Below are 19,274 nucleotides of genomic sequence, written 5' to 3'. Positions count from 1 at the left end.
TTTCTTCCTTCCTTCTATCAAAGTGATGAATTACATTGATTAGTTTTTGTATGTTAAACAAGCTTTGCATTCCTGAGATAAATCTCACTTTATGTGGTATATAATTCTTTTAATATGCTACTGGATTCAGTTTGCTAGTATTCTGCTGAGGATTTTTCCATCTATATTCATAAAGTATATTTGTCTGTAGTTTTCTCTTCCTGTGATGTCTTTGTCTGACTTTGATATCACAGTAATGTTGACCTCGTTAAATTAATTAGTAGATGCTTCCTCCTTTTCTACTTATTGGAAGAATTTGAGAAGGATTGGCATTAATTCTTTTTAAAATGTTTAGTAGAATCTCCAATGAAGCCCTCTCACCCTGGGCTTTTCTTTGTTGGGAGGTTTTTTTTTACTGATTCAATCTCTCTACTTGTAATAGGTCTGTTCAGATTTTCTATCTCTTCTTGAGTCACTTTTGGCAATTTGTGTGTTCCACAGATCTTTTAGGTTCTGTTCATTTTTCTTCATTCTTTTTTCTTTCTGCTCCTCAGACTGGATAATCTCAATTGAACTATCTTCAAATTCTGTTTCTTTCTTCTGCCTGTTCAAATCTGCTATTGAATCTCTCTAGTGAATTTTTTATTTCAGTTATTATACTTTACAGCTCCAGAATTTCTACTTGTTTCTTTTTTATAATTTTTATTTCTTTATTTATATTCTCTATTTGGTGAGATGTCATCCTCCTTGTTTCCTTTCACTCTTTGTGCATAGTTTTCTTCGACTATTATAAACTATTAAAATAGTTTATTTAAATCCTTTTACTAGTAAGTAAGTGTTTCTTTAGAGACAGTTGCTTTATTTGCTTTCTGTGTACAGGCTGTTCTTTCTTAATTCTTTTATGCCTCATAATTTTTGTTGAAAACTGAAAATTTTAAATCTTATAATATTATGGCAATTCTGGAAATCTGATTCTCCCATCTCTACTGGATTTATTGTTGCTGCTTATCGTAGTTGCTTTTGTTTGTTTAGTGACTTTTCTAAACTAATTTTTTAACAACTTTCTTCTTTGTTGTGTGCCACCTCTGAAATCTCCATCGCATTAGTTTATTGGTCAGCTAGTGATTTGACAGTAATGCCCTTAAACATCTAGACTTAGTGGGGGAAAAAACTCTCCTAGTCCCTGCAGATGGGCTCTGTGTGTGTATTAACATTCACCAGGCAATTGACAACTCTGCCTTAGCCTTCACTTCCTGCTTGAGCCGAGCCTGAATGTCAGCCAGAGGTGAGAGCTTAGAACCTTCTCAGATCTTTTCTGAGCATGTGTCTAGCCCTGGGCATGTGAGTGATCTTCCAGATTCCCCAGAATACAAGGGAGCTTTTTAAGGTCTTTAGTCTCCCACATATCTCTTTTTCCAGCCTCTTCCTTCTCAGGCTTTTTGGTGTGTCTACTGCTTGCCCAGTCTTTTATCCCTTCCCCCAAGCAGCTGCCAGTATATGTTTGACATTAAATGCTTTTGACAAATGCTACCCAGAAGGCAGCTCCAGCCCTGAGATAGTTCCAAGATGAGAGAAACAAGGCAAGCCCCTAAGTCAATTCCTCAGGGAGCTGCTAGACAGGTCAAAACACACAACCATAATTCTTTGAGAACAAGGTCCATATTGCCCCCTCTGGCATCAGTAAGCCACAGCAGAAGTATGGGCTACTTTCCCATTAGCCGCTGCCCAACTGGGGATTAGCAGGTAGAAGGCAGGTAAGTTAAAATGCCATATCAGGCTCTTACTGAAATTTAGCAGCTTTGTTCTTCACTAGCATTCTGCTGGTCATTGTAAGCTTTTCATTAGATTCCAGAGTTCTGAAAAAGTTGATTCTGACAGCTTTTGCTAGCCTAATTGTTGCTTTAGAGGAGGAAGAGAGTTTGGAGTTCCCTACCCTGCCATTCTTGGTGATGTCTCTCAATATATTTGTTTTTAGATGGTCTCTAACCATTTCTATGCCACAGTCTCTAACTTTATTCTCCTCAAAAGTTAGATATTTTTATTTGCCTTGGAGGTAACCTATTTCTTATATGGCAAAATCTGGTCACTTTCTTAGTCACTTTTGGAGACTTTACAGCCTTTCATCAAGCATGGCTTCAGCTGCTTCTGCTTAGACTTGTCTGGGGCTCCAGGTACTCTGACCACGTCCACAGCCAGCTTGCCTCATTGCACCTCCCCCTCAGTTCTCTGGGCAGTCTTTCTCATCCTTCTCCTCCACCTGCCTCTCTAAAGTGCATATTTAACACTGAAATAGTTACCCACATGAACTTCCTGTTCAGGTTGATTGTTATCTCAGACATTTCCACCACAAACATTTTCTCTAATAGAATTAATCACATGAATGCAAATGTAACATATACGCACAAACCAAGTATAAGGTTCTCACAGTGCGGTCAATTGTGGTTATCAGAAACATCATGGCTTAGAATAAACTATTCTTTGCTTAGTTCTCATCTGAACCACAGGCGAGGTATTTGGTTATTTTGAATGCTACAGTATCTATATCTGCTGTAACTTTTTAGCGATATATTGTCTAATCAGTAGTCTCCAAATGGTTTTGATAATGAGTAAGAATTTATTTTGCTTTACTCCTGAGAGGATTTTTTTAATCTTTTTTGTTCTCACTTAGAATGAAAACTAGGCCAGCTAATAACTCCATGATTACATTGTCAGCTAACAGATCCTACCATACATTCAGTGAGTAGCATGACAGAGAGAGAGACATATTCTGAGTGAGCTATGATGGGTTTTATTTCATCTTACCTACAGATCTGTACCAAAGAGGACAGGAGAGAATTTAAAAATGGACACAAACTCTCATTTTTGTCATCCTCCCTCTTCCCTCTCGTACTCCTCCAGTTGTAAAACAAAAGAAAAAAGAACTAGATAGTGCTATCCCACGAAACAAAATACAAATGTAAAAAAGAAATCACGATTAGTGATTAACAGTAAATCCATTTAAATGTATAGTTAAAACTAAACACTTGAGGGAATTATGGCTAAAGAACAGAATGTAAATATTTGAAACCTTCAAAATATAAAAATGATATATAACTAACAAATCAGAAAGTAGGAGGAAAGGTGGTTTGAAGAAGTGTAAAGTTGTTAAGATTTCTTCATTTTTCATGTCAGGGAGACAACTGACACTATGTGACAGTGAAAATATAACATAAGTTATATCATCCTCTTAAAAAATGTCCGCAATCTTTTAACTTAGAGAAATCCTTTAGAAATAAGTGTTTCATCTTGTAAAGACATTTTTTTTTTGTATGTAGGTGGCAAGAGTCCAAACTCATTTGAATAAACACATACGCAGATTTGCTTTCTCTACTTGGCATGCTGTAGTTTTTGTTTTGTTTTCTTTAGTTTAGTTTATTGAATGCCTTATACATCATTACAGTAAACTGGAAAATATTGCTTCTGAAAAGGAGCTCATATTTATATACGTATATATGCATATATACTTTATTTTTTAGAGCAGTTTGAGGTTCACAGCAAAATTGAGCCGAAAGTACAAAGAGTCCCTATGTACGCTGAACCCCAACTCATGCATAGCCTCTCCCATTATCAACATCCCCACCGAAGTGGCACAATTGTTACAATCGATGAACCAACACTGATATATCATTATCACTCAAAGTCCCTACTTAACACTAATGTTCACTCTTGGTGTTGTACATGGTGGAGACATTTTTATCTCAAATTCAGTAAGAACTTCTGTTTCTTCCTCTAGTTTAAAATCAAGTAACAATAAATGTAATATTTTGTATTGAAAGTAACATGATTATATAAAAGAATTTTTGTGAAATAATTTCTGTCTTTCCTTCTTTTTACATATATTCATACATCATTCGACTAACGTTAACAGTGTTTCCAGGTGGTGGAAATTTATGAAATTACGTTTTTCTCTATTGCTTGAATTTCCTATAGTAAGCATGTTTCGTTTTCACCAAAATAGAGTGTCATTATTTAAAATAAAAAAACCAAAGAGAAAAATATATACCTAAGTGACCACTCATAGATATCCCCGCAGTAAATGTTAATGCTGATTTATAACATATTTGGCAGAACTATGTTAGAAAGGTATCTTGAAAAACAGTAGGAGACTTTAAAAACCCCAGAGAAAGATGCGGTAAACATTTAGATTTGGGAAAACAAAAGCAATAAGTGAGATACCTCAAGTGTTTATTTAGTTAAAAATGGAAAAGTATTTATATCAAACTTGACACATACTTAAGGCAAGTTAGACCAAGTCCCACAGTGTATTAGTCAACTAATGCAGCCACAAACTGGCTGCAAAATACCACAAACTGGCTGGTTAAACACACAGTGTTTGTCCAGAAGGCAGGTTGTTAAGGTTGGAGGCTGTGTAAGTTAATAACAAAAACCAGAGCCCTGCTTGTGTTAATTTTAAAGAAAATGGCCAGAAGTCACTTCATTTATAAAACAAGACAAAAACACAGAAAGAGAGAGCAAGCTCTACAGTTCAGGAACAAGTCTGAGTCTTAACCACCAGGAATCGCAAATATCTTTTTATAACTCTAAAAAAGACCGACAGCCAGCAACTCAGAAATATACAACCAATTCAGGTAAATCAAATGATACAATTTATGAATTTTCATTAAGTTTTTTCACATTTGATAATATTTTATAACTTTATATAATTTTCTAAAGTGATGATTCCCAAAGTTAAAACTAATTCAGTCTTAAGTGGTCCTATTATGTATTTCTTATCAGCTAAAACAGCAATTATCAGACATTATGGTCTCAGGATCCCTTTATATCCTTAGAAATTATTGAGGACCCCAAAGAAATTACCTTAGAAAAATCTAGAAACACACAAAAAGTATACAAGTAGTCACTCCATAAGCCATCAAAGCAATAATATTAATATATGCCACGCAGCATATAGAAAATTCTATTGTGCACTTATGAGAGATGTAAGTGCAAAAAGCAAAATAACATCTTAGTATTATTATGAAAATAGAAACAACCTTGAGGACTTCCTGCAAGGGGTCCTTGGACCACATTTTGACTAGAACTAAGCTATAACAAGCTTGAAAGTCCAAAGATTGCTCTTCTCTTGTCCTCTAAAGTGTCAAAAATGTTAGGGATCAAGAAAATATAGAAAAAAGAAAAATGTGATCTGATTTAGTACTTGTTATTCTGAATTTAGCAATTCTAGTTAGCAGTGCAATTGTGAATAGAAAGCTATTTGCACTTTTAAATAGAAACCTATTTCTTCTGATTATATGCTATTTTGCCCCACAAAGATTGCTGCTGTGCCCTATCACATCTTAAAAAAATGCATATAAGACATAAAAGCTTTCACATAAATGATCAGCTACCCCCAATTTCTATTTCCATCCCTGTTAATAAGAAAATCTAGAGGATAGTGTCAAGATAGCAGCATAGACAGACTCTGAACTCACCTCCTCCCATGGATACAACAAATTTACAACTGCCCTTGGAACAATTACCCTGAGAGAGAACCGAAAACTGGATAAAAAGAACCCCCAAAGCAAAGGACAGGGCTGACTGAGGTAGAAGCCGGAAATTCCTTCCTGGAGAGAAAAAAGCCACATTCTAGCCACAGTGTTTCACAGTTGGCTGGTAAAAGTCTTAAGGTATGAAGTCTTCCCTAGAGGAGTGGGGGATCTGAGCGGGGGAGCATTACCACAATAAGCAGCTTTCGGTCTCAGCACAACCAAGACAAATGTCATAATATTTGGCTTTGCTGATTATTAACTAAAACAGGGAATACCCCTAGAAAAGCTCTCAGACATAAAGGAAAATAAAAGTCTGCTCTTAAAGGGCCCATGCATAAATTCACTCATTTCAGAAAGCAACCTAAAATCACCAGAAAGAAAGGTGCACAGTCCTTTGATGAAAAGAGGCTCACTTGATAGGCTCTGGGTGCATCTCAGTGAGAGATGAGATCTCTCCAGGAACTGAGACATTGGTGGCAGCCATTATTGAAACCTAGGACAGGCATGATGACACAGATGGTGGCAGAGACCATTGGAGTTCTTCCCCTGGCCTGTTTGCCCAGTAGTCTCCCCCTTCTACTAGAGCACTGATTTAATCCAGCTCAGCAAGGGCAGGCAGCTTGCCCTAGGGACTAGCCCCACCCAACAGCAAGCCCTTGGGCAACTTGTGGGCCTGCATAGGCTGGGTGCTTGGATGCTCTGCAGCAGGGCAAGTGGGTCTCCCTGTGTGAGGCAGGGCAGGTGTGAGGGGTAGGCCTGTGTTGGTGGAGAGTATGGGGCCTCTGCAGTGGGGCAACTTGATATGCTTCAGTCGGTGGAGATGCACACATGGTGTAGGACTCTGTTGATGACATGTGTGGCCTTGTGGGCAGTGGGGCCTGTCAGCTGCAGCAGACTTTGCTTCTCAAACAGCCACATAGGGGATAAGCCTCACCTTCCAAAGCCTGAAACAATTGGGTGTTCCTTTGCCTGGGGCCAGCCCCAGTGGCAAATCTGAGAGAGCTGAAAACAGCCTTGAAAGCCAGAGGCCTAAAGCAATTGTAAACCCTTGAGCCTAGCAACCAGCCATGCTGCGGGCCCAAAAGAAAAACTGCAACACTAATGTACTATTAGATCTTGCAGCCAACTATGCTGGGGCTCTCCACATCCAATAAAGTGACAGAAGGGACCAGAGCAGCCACATGCAGCTGAGCATTACAACTAACTGGCTAGAGGGACAACGTAGCCTGCCCAGGCACCTGCAGCAAGAACAACCTTGCCACAACAGAAGTACACATGTAGCCCCCACAGGGGACACTCACAACATTTGAAACTGGTGATGAAAGGGAAGCACACTGCTGGGCCTCATAAGGCATCTCTTACACAAGACCACCTCTCCAAGATCAGGAGACATAGTTGATCTACCTAATACATAGATATCAGCACAGAAAAAAAGCCAAAGTGAGGAGACAAAGGAATACATGTCAAGTAAGGGAACAGGACAAAATGCCAGAAAAAGAACTAAATGAAACAGAGATAATCAATCTACCTGATAAAGAGTTCAAACTAATAGTCATAAGGATGCTCACTGATCTTGGGAGAAGAATGGATGAATTCTGTGAGAACATCAACAAAGAATTGGAAAATACATAAAAGACCCAATCAGAAATGAAGAATACAATACTGGCAATGAAAAATTCACTAGAGGGTCTCAATAGCAAAGCAGATGATACAGAAGAATGGATTGGCAAGCTGGAGGAAAGACTAGAGGAAATCACCCAAGCTGAACAGATGAAAGAAAAAAGAATGACGACAGTCTATGGGGCCTCTGGGACAACATCAAGCACACTCATATTTGTGTTATAGGAGTCTCAGAAGGGGGAGGCAGACAAAGTGACAGAGCATCTATTTGAAGAAATAATAGCTGAAAACTTTCCTAACCTGAGGATGAAACAGACATCCAGGTACAGGAAGCACAGAGAACACCAAACAAGATAAACCAAAAGAGGCTCACACCAAGACACATTATAATTAAAATGTCAAGAATTAAAGATAAAGAGAGAATCCTAAAAGTTTCAAGAGAAAGGCAACAGGTTACACTCAAAAGAAACCCCATAAGGCTATCAGCGAACTTCTCAGCAGAAACCTTACAGGCTAGAAGGGAGTGGCATGTATATGTAAAGTGCTGAAAGGAAAAAACCTACAGCCAAGAATACTCTACCCAGCAAGGTTATCATTCAGAATGGAAAGAGAGATAAAGAGTTTCCCAGACAAGTAAATATTAAAGGAGTTTATCACCAAGAAACAAGTCTTACACGAAATGCTAAAGGGACTTATTTAAGTGGGAAAGAGAAGATCACAAATAAGAATAAGAATATTATCAAAAGAAAAACAATAAAATCACTGGTAAAGGCAAAAATACAGTAAAGGTAGCAGATGAACCACCTATGAAGATAATATGAAGGTCAAAAGACAAAAGTACTAAAATTACCTATTTCCATGTTAAGAGGGTAATGGATACACACACACACACACACACACAAAGAGGTTAGATATTATATCAAAAACATAAAATGTGGGAGGAGGGGAGTAAAAGCTTAGAACTTTTAGAAAGAGGTCAAACTAAAGAGACCATCAACTTAACATAGATTGCTATATACATAGGTTATTATATATAAACCTCATGGTAATCACAAGCCAGAAAGCTATAATAAACACACAAAAAATTAATAGAAAGGAGCCCAAACATAATACTAAAGAAAGTCATCAAACCACAAGGGACGAGAACAAGAGAAGAAGAAAGTAACAGAGAAGAGCTGCTAAAACACCCAGAAAAAAGTTACAAAATGGCAATAAGTACATATTTATCAATAGCTACTTTAAATATCAATGGACTAAATGCTCCAGTCAAAAGGCATGGGGTGGCTGATTGGAAAAACAACAAGACCTATCTATATGCTACATACAAGACACCCACTTCAGACCTAAAGACACTCACAAACTGAAAGTGAAAGGATGGAAAAAGATACTCCATGCAAATGGCAATGAAAGAAAGCAGGGGTAGCAATACTTATGACAGACAAAATAGACTTCAAAAGAAAAACTGTAACAAGAGACAAAGAAGAGCACTACAAAATGATAAAGGGAACAATCCAATAAGAGGATATAACACTTGTAAATATCTATCCGCCCAACATAGGAGCACCTAAATATATAAAGCAATTGTTAACAGACATAAAAAGAGAAATAATAACACAATAATAGTAGGGGACTTTAACACTCTACTTACACCAATGAATAGATCATCCAAACAGAAGATCAACAGGGAACATTGGCCTTAAATGACACATTAGACCAGATGGACTTAGTAGATATATAGAGAACGTTCCATCCAAGAACCACAGAATACGCATTGTTTTCAAATGAACATGGAACATTCTCCAGGATTGACCACATATTAGGCCACAAAACAAGTCTCAATAAATTTAAGAAGATTGAAATAATACCAAGCAGCTTTTCTGACCACAGAAGTGTGAAACTAGAAATCAACTACAGGAAGAAAATCAGAAAAGCCACAAATATGTGGAGATTAAACAAAATGCTACTGAACAATGATTGGGTCAATGAAAAAAACAAAAAATACCTGGAGACAAATGAAAATGAACATATGACATGCCAAAATTTATGGGATACAGCAAAAGAAGTTCTAAGCAAGGAGTTTGTAGCAATACAGGCTTACCTCAGCAAACAAGAAAAATCTCAAATAAACAATCTAACAGTGCACCTAAACGAACTGTAAAAAGAAGAACAAACAAAGCCCAAAATCAGTAGAAAGAAGGAAATAATAAAAATTAGAGCAGAAATAAATGAAATAGAGACTAAAAAGACAATAGAAAAATCAATGAAACCAAGAGCTGGTTCCTTGGAAAGATAAACAAAATTGACAAACCTTTAGCTAGACTCACCAAAAAAAAGAGAAGACTCAAATAAATAAAATCAGAAATGAAAGAGGAGAAATTACAATGGACATCTCAGAAATACAAAAGATTATAAGAGAATACTGCTAAAAGCTATATGCCAACAAATTGGATAATCTAGAAGAAATGGATAATTTCTTAGAATCATACAACCTTCCAAAATCGAATGAAGAAGAAACAGAGAATTTGAACAGATCAATCACCAGTAAGGAAATTGAAACAATAACCAAAAACCTCCCAAAAAATAAAAGTCCAGGACCAGATGACTTCCCTGGTGAATTCTAACAAACATTCAAAGAAGACTTGGTACCTATCCTTCTCAAACTCTTTCAAATAATTGAAGAGGAAGAGAAGCTCCCTAACTCATGCTACAAAGCCAACATTACCTTGATATCAAAACCAGACAAGGACAACACAAAAAAAAGAAAATTACTGGCCAATATCACTGATGAACATTGATGCAAAAATCCTCGAAAAAATACTAGCAAATTGAATATAACAATATGTTAAAAAATCATATACCATGATCAAGTATGATTTATTCCAGGGATGCAGGGATGGTTCAACATCCACAAATCAATCAACGAGATACAGCAAATGAAGAATAAAACTCACATGATCATCTCAATAGATGCAGAGAAAGCATGTGATGAGATATAGTATCCATTTATGATAAAAACTCTGAATAAAATAGGTATATACGGAAAATACCTCATCATAATAAAGGCCATATATGACAAACCCACAGCTAATATCAGTCTCAATGGAGAAAAACTGAAAGCTATCCCTCTAAGAACAGGAACCAGACAAGGATGCCCACTTTCACTGCTCTTATTTAACATAGTGTTGGAAGTCTTAGCCAGAGCAATCAGGCAAGAAAAAGAAATAAAAGGGATCCACACTGGAAAATAAGAAGTGAAACTGTCACTATTTGCAGATGACATGATTTTGTATATAGAAAACCCTAATGAATCCACCAAAAAATTTTCAAAAATAACAAATGAATTGGTAAAGTTGCAGTATACAAAATCAACTTACAAAAATCAGTTGTGTTTCTATACACTAACAACAAAGTTGCAGAAAGAGAAATTAAGAATACAATCCCATTTATAACTGTAACAAAAAGAATAAAATACCTAGGAATAAACTTAACCAAAGAGGTGAAACATTTATACACTGAAAACTATAAAACATTGTTGAAAGAAATTGAAGAAAACACAATGAAATGGAAAGATATTTTGTGCTCTTGGATTGGAAGATTTATCATAGTTAAAATGTCCACACTCCCTAAAGCAACCTACAGATTCAATGCAATCCCTATTAAACTTCCAACAACAGTTTTCACAGAAGTAGAGCAAAGAATCCTAAATTTGTATGGGCCAAGAAAAGACGCCAAATAGCCAAAGGAATCCTGAGAAAAAAAAAGAACAAAGCTGGAGGTATTATACTCCCTGATTTTGAGCTATACTATGAAGCTATAGTAACCAAAACAGTATGGTGCTGGCACAAAAATGGATACATAGATCAATGCAACAGAATTGAGAGCCCAGAAATAAACCCACACATCTGTGGACAGCTAATTATTGACAAGGGAGCCAAGAACACACAATGGAGAAAGGAAAGTCTCTTCAATAAATAGTGTTGGGAAAACTGGACAGCCATATGGAAAAGAATGAAAGTAGATCATTATCTTATACCATTTATAAAAATTAACTCTAAATGGATTAAAGATTTGAATGTAAGACTTGAAGCCATGAAACTTCTAGAAGAAAACATAGGCAGTACGCTCTTCAACATTAGTCTTAGCAGCACATTTTCAAGTACCATGTCTGACTGGGCAAGAGAAACAACACAAAAAATAAACAAAAGGGACTACATCAAACTAAAAAACTTCTGCATAGCAAAGGAAACCATGAACAAAACGAAAAGACAACCTAATAACTAGAAGATATTTGCAAACCACATCTGATAAGGAGTTAATATCCATAATATATAAAGAACTCATACATCTCAACAACAAAAAAACCTGAAAAAAAAAACAATTAAAAAATGGGCAAAAGATCTGAACAGACAGTTCTCCAAAGAAGATACACAGACGGCCAACATGCACATGAAAGGATGTTTAACATCACTAGTTATTAGGGAAACGCAAATCAAAACTACAATGCAATAGGAGCCAGCCCAGTGGCATAGTGGTTAAGTTCACGTGCTCTGCTTCAGGGCCTGGGGTTTGCCAGTTTGGATCCTGGGTGTGGACCTATGCACCACTCATCCAGCCATGCTGTGGCAGGCATCCCACATATAAAATAGAGGAAGATGGGCACAGATGTTAGCTCAGGGCCACTTTTCCTCAGCAGAAAGAGGAGGATTGCTGGCAGATGTTAGCTCAGGGCTAATCTACCTCACAAAAACATTACAATGAGATATCGCTTCATGCCCATCAGATTGGCTATAATTAACAAGACAGAAAATAATGAGTGTTGGAGAGGATGTGGAGAAAAGGGAACTCTCATACACTGCTAGTGGGAGTTCAAACTGGTACAGCCACTATAGAAAATAGTATGGAGATTCCTCAAAAAACTAAGAATAGAATTACCATGTGATTCAGCTATTCCACTGCTGGGTATTAATCCAAAGAACATGAAAACATGAATGTGTAAAGATATCTGCACCCCTATGTTCATTGCAGCATTATTCACAATAGCCAAGACTTGGAAGCAACCTAGGTGCCCGTTAAGGCATAAATGGATAAAGAAGATGTGGTCTATGTACACAATGGAATATATGCACATACTACTCAGCCATTAAAAAGGATGAGATCTTGCCATTTGTGACAACATGAATGGAGCTTGAGGGTATTATGCTAAGTGAAATAAGTCAGAGGGAGAAAGTCAAATACCATACAATCTCACTCATAAATAGATGATAACAACAACAACAAACAAACACACAGAGACAGAGATTGGATTGGTGGTTAAGGGAGGGGAAGCAGGGAGGGAGGAGGGCAAGAGGGGTGATTAGGCACATGTGCATGGTGATGGATTGTAATTAGTCTCTGGGTGGTGAATATGATATAATCTACACAGAAATTGAAATATAATAATGTACATTTGAAATTTATATAACGTTATAAACCAATATTACTTTAATTTAAAAAAAAGAGGCAATGATATCTCCAACTTACCGATGTCCTTGTTTTTGACAAATTAAACTTTCATCTTTGGAAAGAAAAAGAAAATTCTATTGTGTAAGTGAACCCTGTTAGAACTTGGTGATTCTAAAACAAATTAACCAAGAAGAATCACTCCTCCAGGGTGAAGATTGTATCTTGTGATTCTTGTGCTTCTTCCATAATGTTCAATAGGCATTATTCACAGTTATGTTAAGCCACCCAAGGGTAACCTCCAGATAAATGAGGCCAAAGGCATCAAGTGGACACAAGTCTCTGCTATTTCAAATTTAGGAAAAAGTCTAAGATCAGTGTAAATTCAGGCATGGCAGAATGAGGGTCTGTCAAATCCACTGTCTCCCTCATGCTCCCACAACTAGCTGATGAGATCAACAAAGAGGGCTAATGCAGAGCATCAAGCAGAGACTGGCATCTTCATAATCTTGTTCTATTTAGGGCTCCAGAGAGATTTATTCTTCATCTGAGTTGATATGAATCTGTTTGCTCCTAATCCAGATAAATTAAAGTCAGAATCACAAAGATAAGGATATCATAACAGAAATTAAGCTACTCATCATCACTTCCACTCCTCTCTATGAATAAGGGTATGTTGACATTCGCATACACAATACAGAAGTCACTCATAAGATCTGTTTACATAAGTTTTTAGGTAAAACTGCTAGCTCAAACAAGCTTAGCCCCACCTGGAAAAGACAACCACACTTGTGGGATTTCATGTATTTTACATGGTAACTTTGAGAGATTGCATACCACATACTTGTCATCCACATTATAGAGCCCTGTGAGAAGATAATAGATGATACCACAAAATGGCATACACAGAAAAATCTATCATCTGTTTGCATTACATAGATATGAAATCCAATGCAAAAGTACAAAACGTGGCAATATAATACTGCTTAACTCTCAACTGTGAGGTGAATCATCCAAAACGTTTTCTGTGTTTACCATTTTGACACTTGGTGTAGGTTTCCAATTTTGAATTTATAAGCTCTATGAAAAGATTAAAATTAAGTCAAACTAGCAAAGAATTCATAAACCATTCCTTGTGTCATGCTTTTAAAGATGGTGACCAACATTACAGATTATAGGATGCAAATTTCCAGTTCAGTTTGAAATAATTATTTTTTCTGAGGAAGATTGGCTCTGAGCTAACACCTGTTGCCAATCTTCCTCTTTCTGCTTGAGGAAGAGTGGTCCTGAGCTAACACTGGTGCCCATGTTCCTCTATCTTGTATGTGGGACACTGCCACAGCATGGCTTGTTGAGTGGTGTAGGTCTGCACCCAGGATCCAAACTGTGAACCCTGGCCACCGAAGTGGAGCATGCGGTACATAACCACTATGCCACCAGGCTGGCCCCTGAAATAAATTTAAACAAATTATCCAACAATGGAATGGAGTTCCCTAAAAAGTCGTGTACTCAACAAGAAGAAAATGGTCAAGAAATACTATGCTGGTGATATCAGAGTTATGAAAAAAAAAAAAAATGTGTGGTAAGAGCGATCTGGGAATGAGGTTTTGGGGTGGGAATTGGTAGAAATTTTAAATAGGGCACTAAGGTTAGGCGACATTTAAACAAAGCTTTGAAAGAGGTGAAGAAGTTAGCCATATAGATATCTAGGAAAAGAGCCAGACATTCAAATCCCAAGAAAGAAGGGGGCCTGGCAGTTTTGAGGGAGAGAAAACAAAAGCCAGAATAGCCAGAACAGAGTGAAGAATGAGGAGAGTTGTCAGAGGTGATGTGAGGACCAAGAGATGACAGAGAATGGGCAGTAGATGACATAAGGCCTTGGGGAACACTGTAAGTTCTTAGGCTTTTATTCAAAGTGAAATAGGGAGCCACTGGAGTGTCTGAAGAAGACGAACGACGTGATCTACCTAAGTTTTAACGGGATCACTCAGGTTACTCTGTTAAGAGCAGATTGAGTGGGAGGAGGAAAGCCAGTTATGAGGCTAATGCAATAAAACCATCAGGCCTGGTGGTGGCTTGACTCAGGAAGGTAGTTGCAGAGGGGTTGAGAAGAGGTAGGAATCTGGATGTGTCGTGAAGTTAGAGAGAACAGGGGTTGCTGATGGAGTGCATATGGAATGTGACACAAAGAGAAGATTTAAAGATTATCCCAGAGGTTTAGTCTGAAGAACTGAAAGAATGGGGTTGCCATCCACAAAGAGGAGAAAGACGGGAAGTGAGGCATGTTTGGAAAGATAAGGGAGGTCAGTTTGGGGCATGTTAAATTTAAGCCCTCTGTTAGACATCCTAGTGAATACGTCAAGTAGGCAGAGAGGCCCAGGATGGACATACAAGTGTGGAAATTTTCAAATATAAATGCTTTCAAATCCAAGAAACTGGACAAATCACCAAGGGAGTGAGTGTAGAAGAGCCTGGAATACTCCAAGGTTGAAAGGTTGGGAAAAGAAGGGGAATCAACAAAGGAGACTGAAAAGGAGTAGCGAGTAAAGTAGAAGCAAACCAAAAGATTGTGTGAAATGCTGCTGATGGGTCAAATAAGATGCAAACTGAGAATCAACTATTGATTTTAGCATCATTGTGGCCATAATCAGTGGTCTTAACATGAGCAATTTCCCCAACCTCTCCCCATAGACTTACCAGCTATGAAAAGGAGAAAAACTGTGAACAGTATTCCAGAAGCAGAAGTCATCTTCTAAAGCAAGTTCCCTGCTAATTTTTCCTGTCCTTACCTCTATGTTTTTCCTCCAGCATACCATATACCTAGCTAGCTGTGGTCTTTTACTTCTCCTGCTCTGCCCCATAGCCCTGATGAGAAATCCCCTACTCTTTACTCTGTTGTGTTTCTGACTCATGAGCAATTTAAGAAGCAGCATTTCCTGCTTGGAGAGTTGAGGTGTTAATGACCGAACTTCCTGGTGTGTGCCTTTATACATTTATTTCTCTCCAGAGAAGCATGTACATTTGACCCACTATTCAGATCCAATTGTAATCAACGGAGCTATGTCCCAGATCCTGTCAAACTGATTCCTATGAGGCTCGCATCGTTATATTCATTTTTATAAATAAAGAAGTAGGAAGGCAGAGAGGTTAAGCAGCTTATTGTAAGTCAGTTAATGAGAGAGCTGTATAATCAGGATAGAAACCAAGATTTTTCCATGCGCAGTTTTCCTTCCCTTGCATTGTACTTTGTGTGTCCATGTGTACTTGTTTGGTAATTTGTTGTATGGTTTATGAAAGAAATCAAACATGATCTCTCCCTCTAGAAGCATGCACTTTAATACAGAAAACAATGAGATAGAAAATATTTAGAAGCAAAACACTCAAAAAGACCATAAGACAAATAGTTCTCTGCTCACATGACACCTTCCATGAAGAAGGCTCAGGCTGGGGCTAGGGGTCAGTCTGGAATGAGGAATTAAAACCAAACTGGGAAAATTTCACTTCAATTTGTCAAGTACATCCTATGCACAAGCCCTGGACTTGAGTCTTTTCAAAGATGGGGAAGGGACCAGGCACCAAGATAATGCTGGCCGTTGCTGACCTAAACGTTCACCTGGTGTTTCTTGGGCACCCCAACCTGAGTCCACCCCTCTGTGCACTTGGCTGCCCCTTGCTCTTCCTGAACATGGCCCTAGGGAAATGTTGTCCTTACCACAAATGAACAGGGGCTGCCACTGCCCACTGCACAAGCTCAGACCCTTTGTGGGCCATGCCAGGTCCTTCCTGCCTCCCTGTGCACTCACGCTCACACTTTCTCACTCTGCTGACAACATTAGCCTCTACTTCATAATTTCTACTTTATTTATTTTTCTTCTTTATTCTGTTTGTTTCAGGCTAAAGGATTTTAGGATATGCTGTCTTCTGCTATAAAACAGCAGGTAGAGGAGAGGCAGGAAAGCAATCTACAGATTCAATGCAATGTTAACACGGGTTTTCCATGTGGAGTGAGAAGGTCAAGACTGAGGGGGCTGACTGTTAGACAGAAGTTTCTGCTCAAAAATTCTCCTTCTGTCTTCCTGAATAGACAATGATCCTGCTCTTTGGATTTCTCCTATTAATAAATGGTTAGCACTGGTTTCAGTTTGGTCACCCAAAGGAATGATTAATGACAACTTCCTATGAAAAAGTGAGATTGCTGGATCATATGGCAGTTCTATTTTTCATTTTTGAGGAACCTCCATATTGTTTTCCATAGTGACTATATGGATCTATATTCCCACCTACAGTGTACCAGGGATCCCTTTTCTCCAAATCCTCACCAACACTTGTTACCTCTTGCCTTTTTCATAAAGGCATCCTAACATGTTTAAGGTGATACTGTGGTTTTGATTTTCATTTCCCTGATAATTAGTGATGTTTAGCACCTTTTCATGTACTTGTTGGCCATTTGTATGTCTTCTTTGGAAAAATGTCTGTTTTGGTCTTTTGCCCATTTTTAATCGGGGTATTTGGGATTTTTTTTGCTATTGAGTTGTATGAGTTCCTTATATATTTTGGATATTAACCTCTTACCAGATATATGGTTTGCAAATATTTTCTCCCATTCCACAGGTTATCTTTTCTTCATGTTGATTCTTTTGCTTTGAAGAAGCTTTTTAGTTTGATGTAGTCCCAATTTCTTATTTTTTCTCTTGTTGCCCATGCTTTTTGCGTCATATCCAAAAGTCATTGCCAAGGCCAATGTCAAGCAGCGTTTTTCTTACATTTTCTTCTAAGACTTTTATGGTTTCGGGTCTTATATATAAGTCTTTAATCCATTTTGAGTTAATTTTTGCAACTGGTGTAAGATAGGGTTCCAGTTTCATTCTTTTTTTTCCAAAAAACCTTCAGAGATTGAATTAACAGGGCATAGGGCATAGTGGCATAAGATTTGGGTAAGGTTGGGATATTTGGAGCATCTTGCTGCAAAGCTATGTCCCTAAGTGGTACTGAAAATTCAGGATAAGAGACAGGTTTACAGGATAAGGAAATTGATTCTGTTTTGAATATATTATATTTGTGGTGACTATAGGAAACCCAACTGGATATTTATCCAGCAAGCAGTTTCATTCTTTTGCATGTGGCTAGCCCGTTTTCCCAACACCATTTATTGACGAGACTATCCTTTCCCCATTTTGTGTTCTTGGCACACTTGTCAAAAATCAGTTGACCATATATGCTTGAGTTTATTTCTAGGCTCTCTATTCTGTTCCACTGGTCTCTGTGTCTGTTTTTATGCCAGTAGCTCACTGTTTTATTACAGTAGTTTTGTAACATAGTTTGGAATCAGGAAGTGTGATGCGTCCAGCTTTGTTCTTCTTTCTGAAGATTGCTTGGGCTATTCAGGGTCATTTGTGGTTCCATGTGAATATTAGGATTGTTTTCTCCATTTCTGTGAAAAATGCCCCTGGAATTTTGATAGAGGTTGCATTGAATCTGTGAATTACTTTGAGTATTACAGACATTTTAACAATATTAATTCTTCCAACCCATGAACACAAGATATCTTTCCATTTGTTTGTGTCTTCTTCAATTTCTTTCATCTATGTTTTATAGTTTTCAGTGAACAGTTCTTTCACTTCCTTGGTTAAATTTATTCCTAAGTAGTTCTTTCTTTTTGACATTCTTATAATGGCATTTTTTTTCTTAATTTATTTTTAGATAGTTCATTGTTAGTGTATAGAAATGCAACTGATTTTTGTATATTGATTTTATATCCTGAAACTTTACTATATTTGTTTACTAATTCTAACAGACTTTTGGTGGAATTTTTAGGGTTTTCTATGTATAAGATCATGTAATCTGCAAACAGATTTTTGACTTCTTCTTTTCCAATTTGGATGCCTTTTCTTTCTTTTTCTTACCTAATTGCTCCGGCTAGGACTTCCACTATTATGTAGAAGAGAAGCATTGAGAGTGGGCATCTTCATCTTGTTCCTGATTTCGGAGGAAAAGCTTTCAGCTTTTCACCACTGAATATAATGTTAGCTGTGGACTTGCCACATATGGCCTTTATTACGTTGAGATACATTCCTTCTCTACCTTATTTGTTGAGACTTTTTGTCATGAACAGAAGTTGAATTTTTTCAAATGCCTTTTCTTCACTTATTGAGGTGACCGTATGATTTTCATTCTTCTTTCTGTCAACGTGGCATATCACGTTTATTGATTCGCATATGTTAAATCATCCTGCATCCCATGGATAAAACTGGCTTGATCATGGTGCATGATTCTTTCAATATACTTTTGAATCCAGTCTGCTAGTATTTTGTTGAGGATTTTTGCATCTATGTTCATTAGGGATATTGGTCCACAATTTTCCCATTTTGTAGTGTCCTTGTCTGGCTCTGGTGTCAGGATAATGCTGACTTCATAAAATGAGTTTCCTCCTCTTCAATTTTTGAAAGAGTTTAAGAAAGATTAATTCTTTTTTAAATATTTGCTAGAATTCACTAGTGAAGTCATCTGGTCATGGGCTTTTCTTTTGGGGAGGTTTTTGATTATTAATTAAATCTCTTTAACCGTTATTGGCCTGTTCAGATTGTCTGTTCATAATTCAGTCTTGGTGGGCTGTATGTGTCTAGGAATTTTCTCATTTCTTCTAGGGTATCCAATTTGTTGGCAAATAATTATTCATAATAGTTCCTTATGATGATTTGTATTTCTGTG

General features: G+C 37.4%; 1 protein-coding gene across 4 annotated transcripts in view; it reads right to left on the bottom strand.

Annotated features, from left to right (window-relative positions):
* LOC100071466 (cell surface glycoprotein CD200 receptor 1) overlaps positions 1 to 15,463 on the bottom strand; it is a 62,663-nt gene extending 47,200 nt beyond the window's left edge. For 2 of the 4 annotated variants that reach the window (XM_070243831.1, XM_070243832.1), the window contains exon 1: positions 15,264 to 15,463. Coding sequence is in view for 2 of the 4 variants with exons in the window: in XM_070243832.1 (XP_070099933.1) it covers positions 15,264 to 15,315 (52 nt within the window). In the remaining 2 variants the exon portion in view is untranslated. The remainder of the gene's footprint in view (positions 1 to 15,263) is intronic. The other 2 variants (XM_070243836.1, XM_070243834.1) reach the window with 1 other exon arrangement.
* Positions 15,464 to 19,274: the final 3,811 nt, after the last annotated feature.

The sequence above is a fragment of the Equus caballus genome, chromosome 19, assembly GCF_041296265.1.
Source record: "Equus caballus isolate H_3958 breed thoroughbred chromosome 19, TB-T2T, whole genome shotgun sequence".
In the NCBI taxonomy this organism is placed as follows: domain Eukaryota; kingdom Metazoa; phylum Chordata; class Mammalia; order Perissodactyla; family Equidae; genus Equus; species Equus caballus.
Note: the sequence above shows the minus strand (reverse complement) of the source record. Positions and strands in the feature narration are given on the sequence as shown.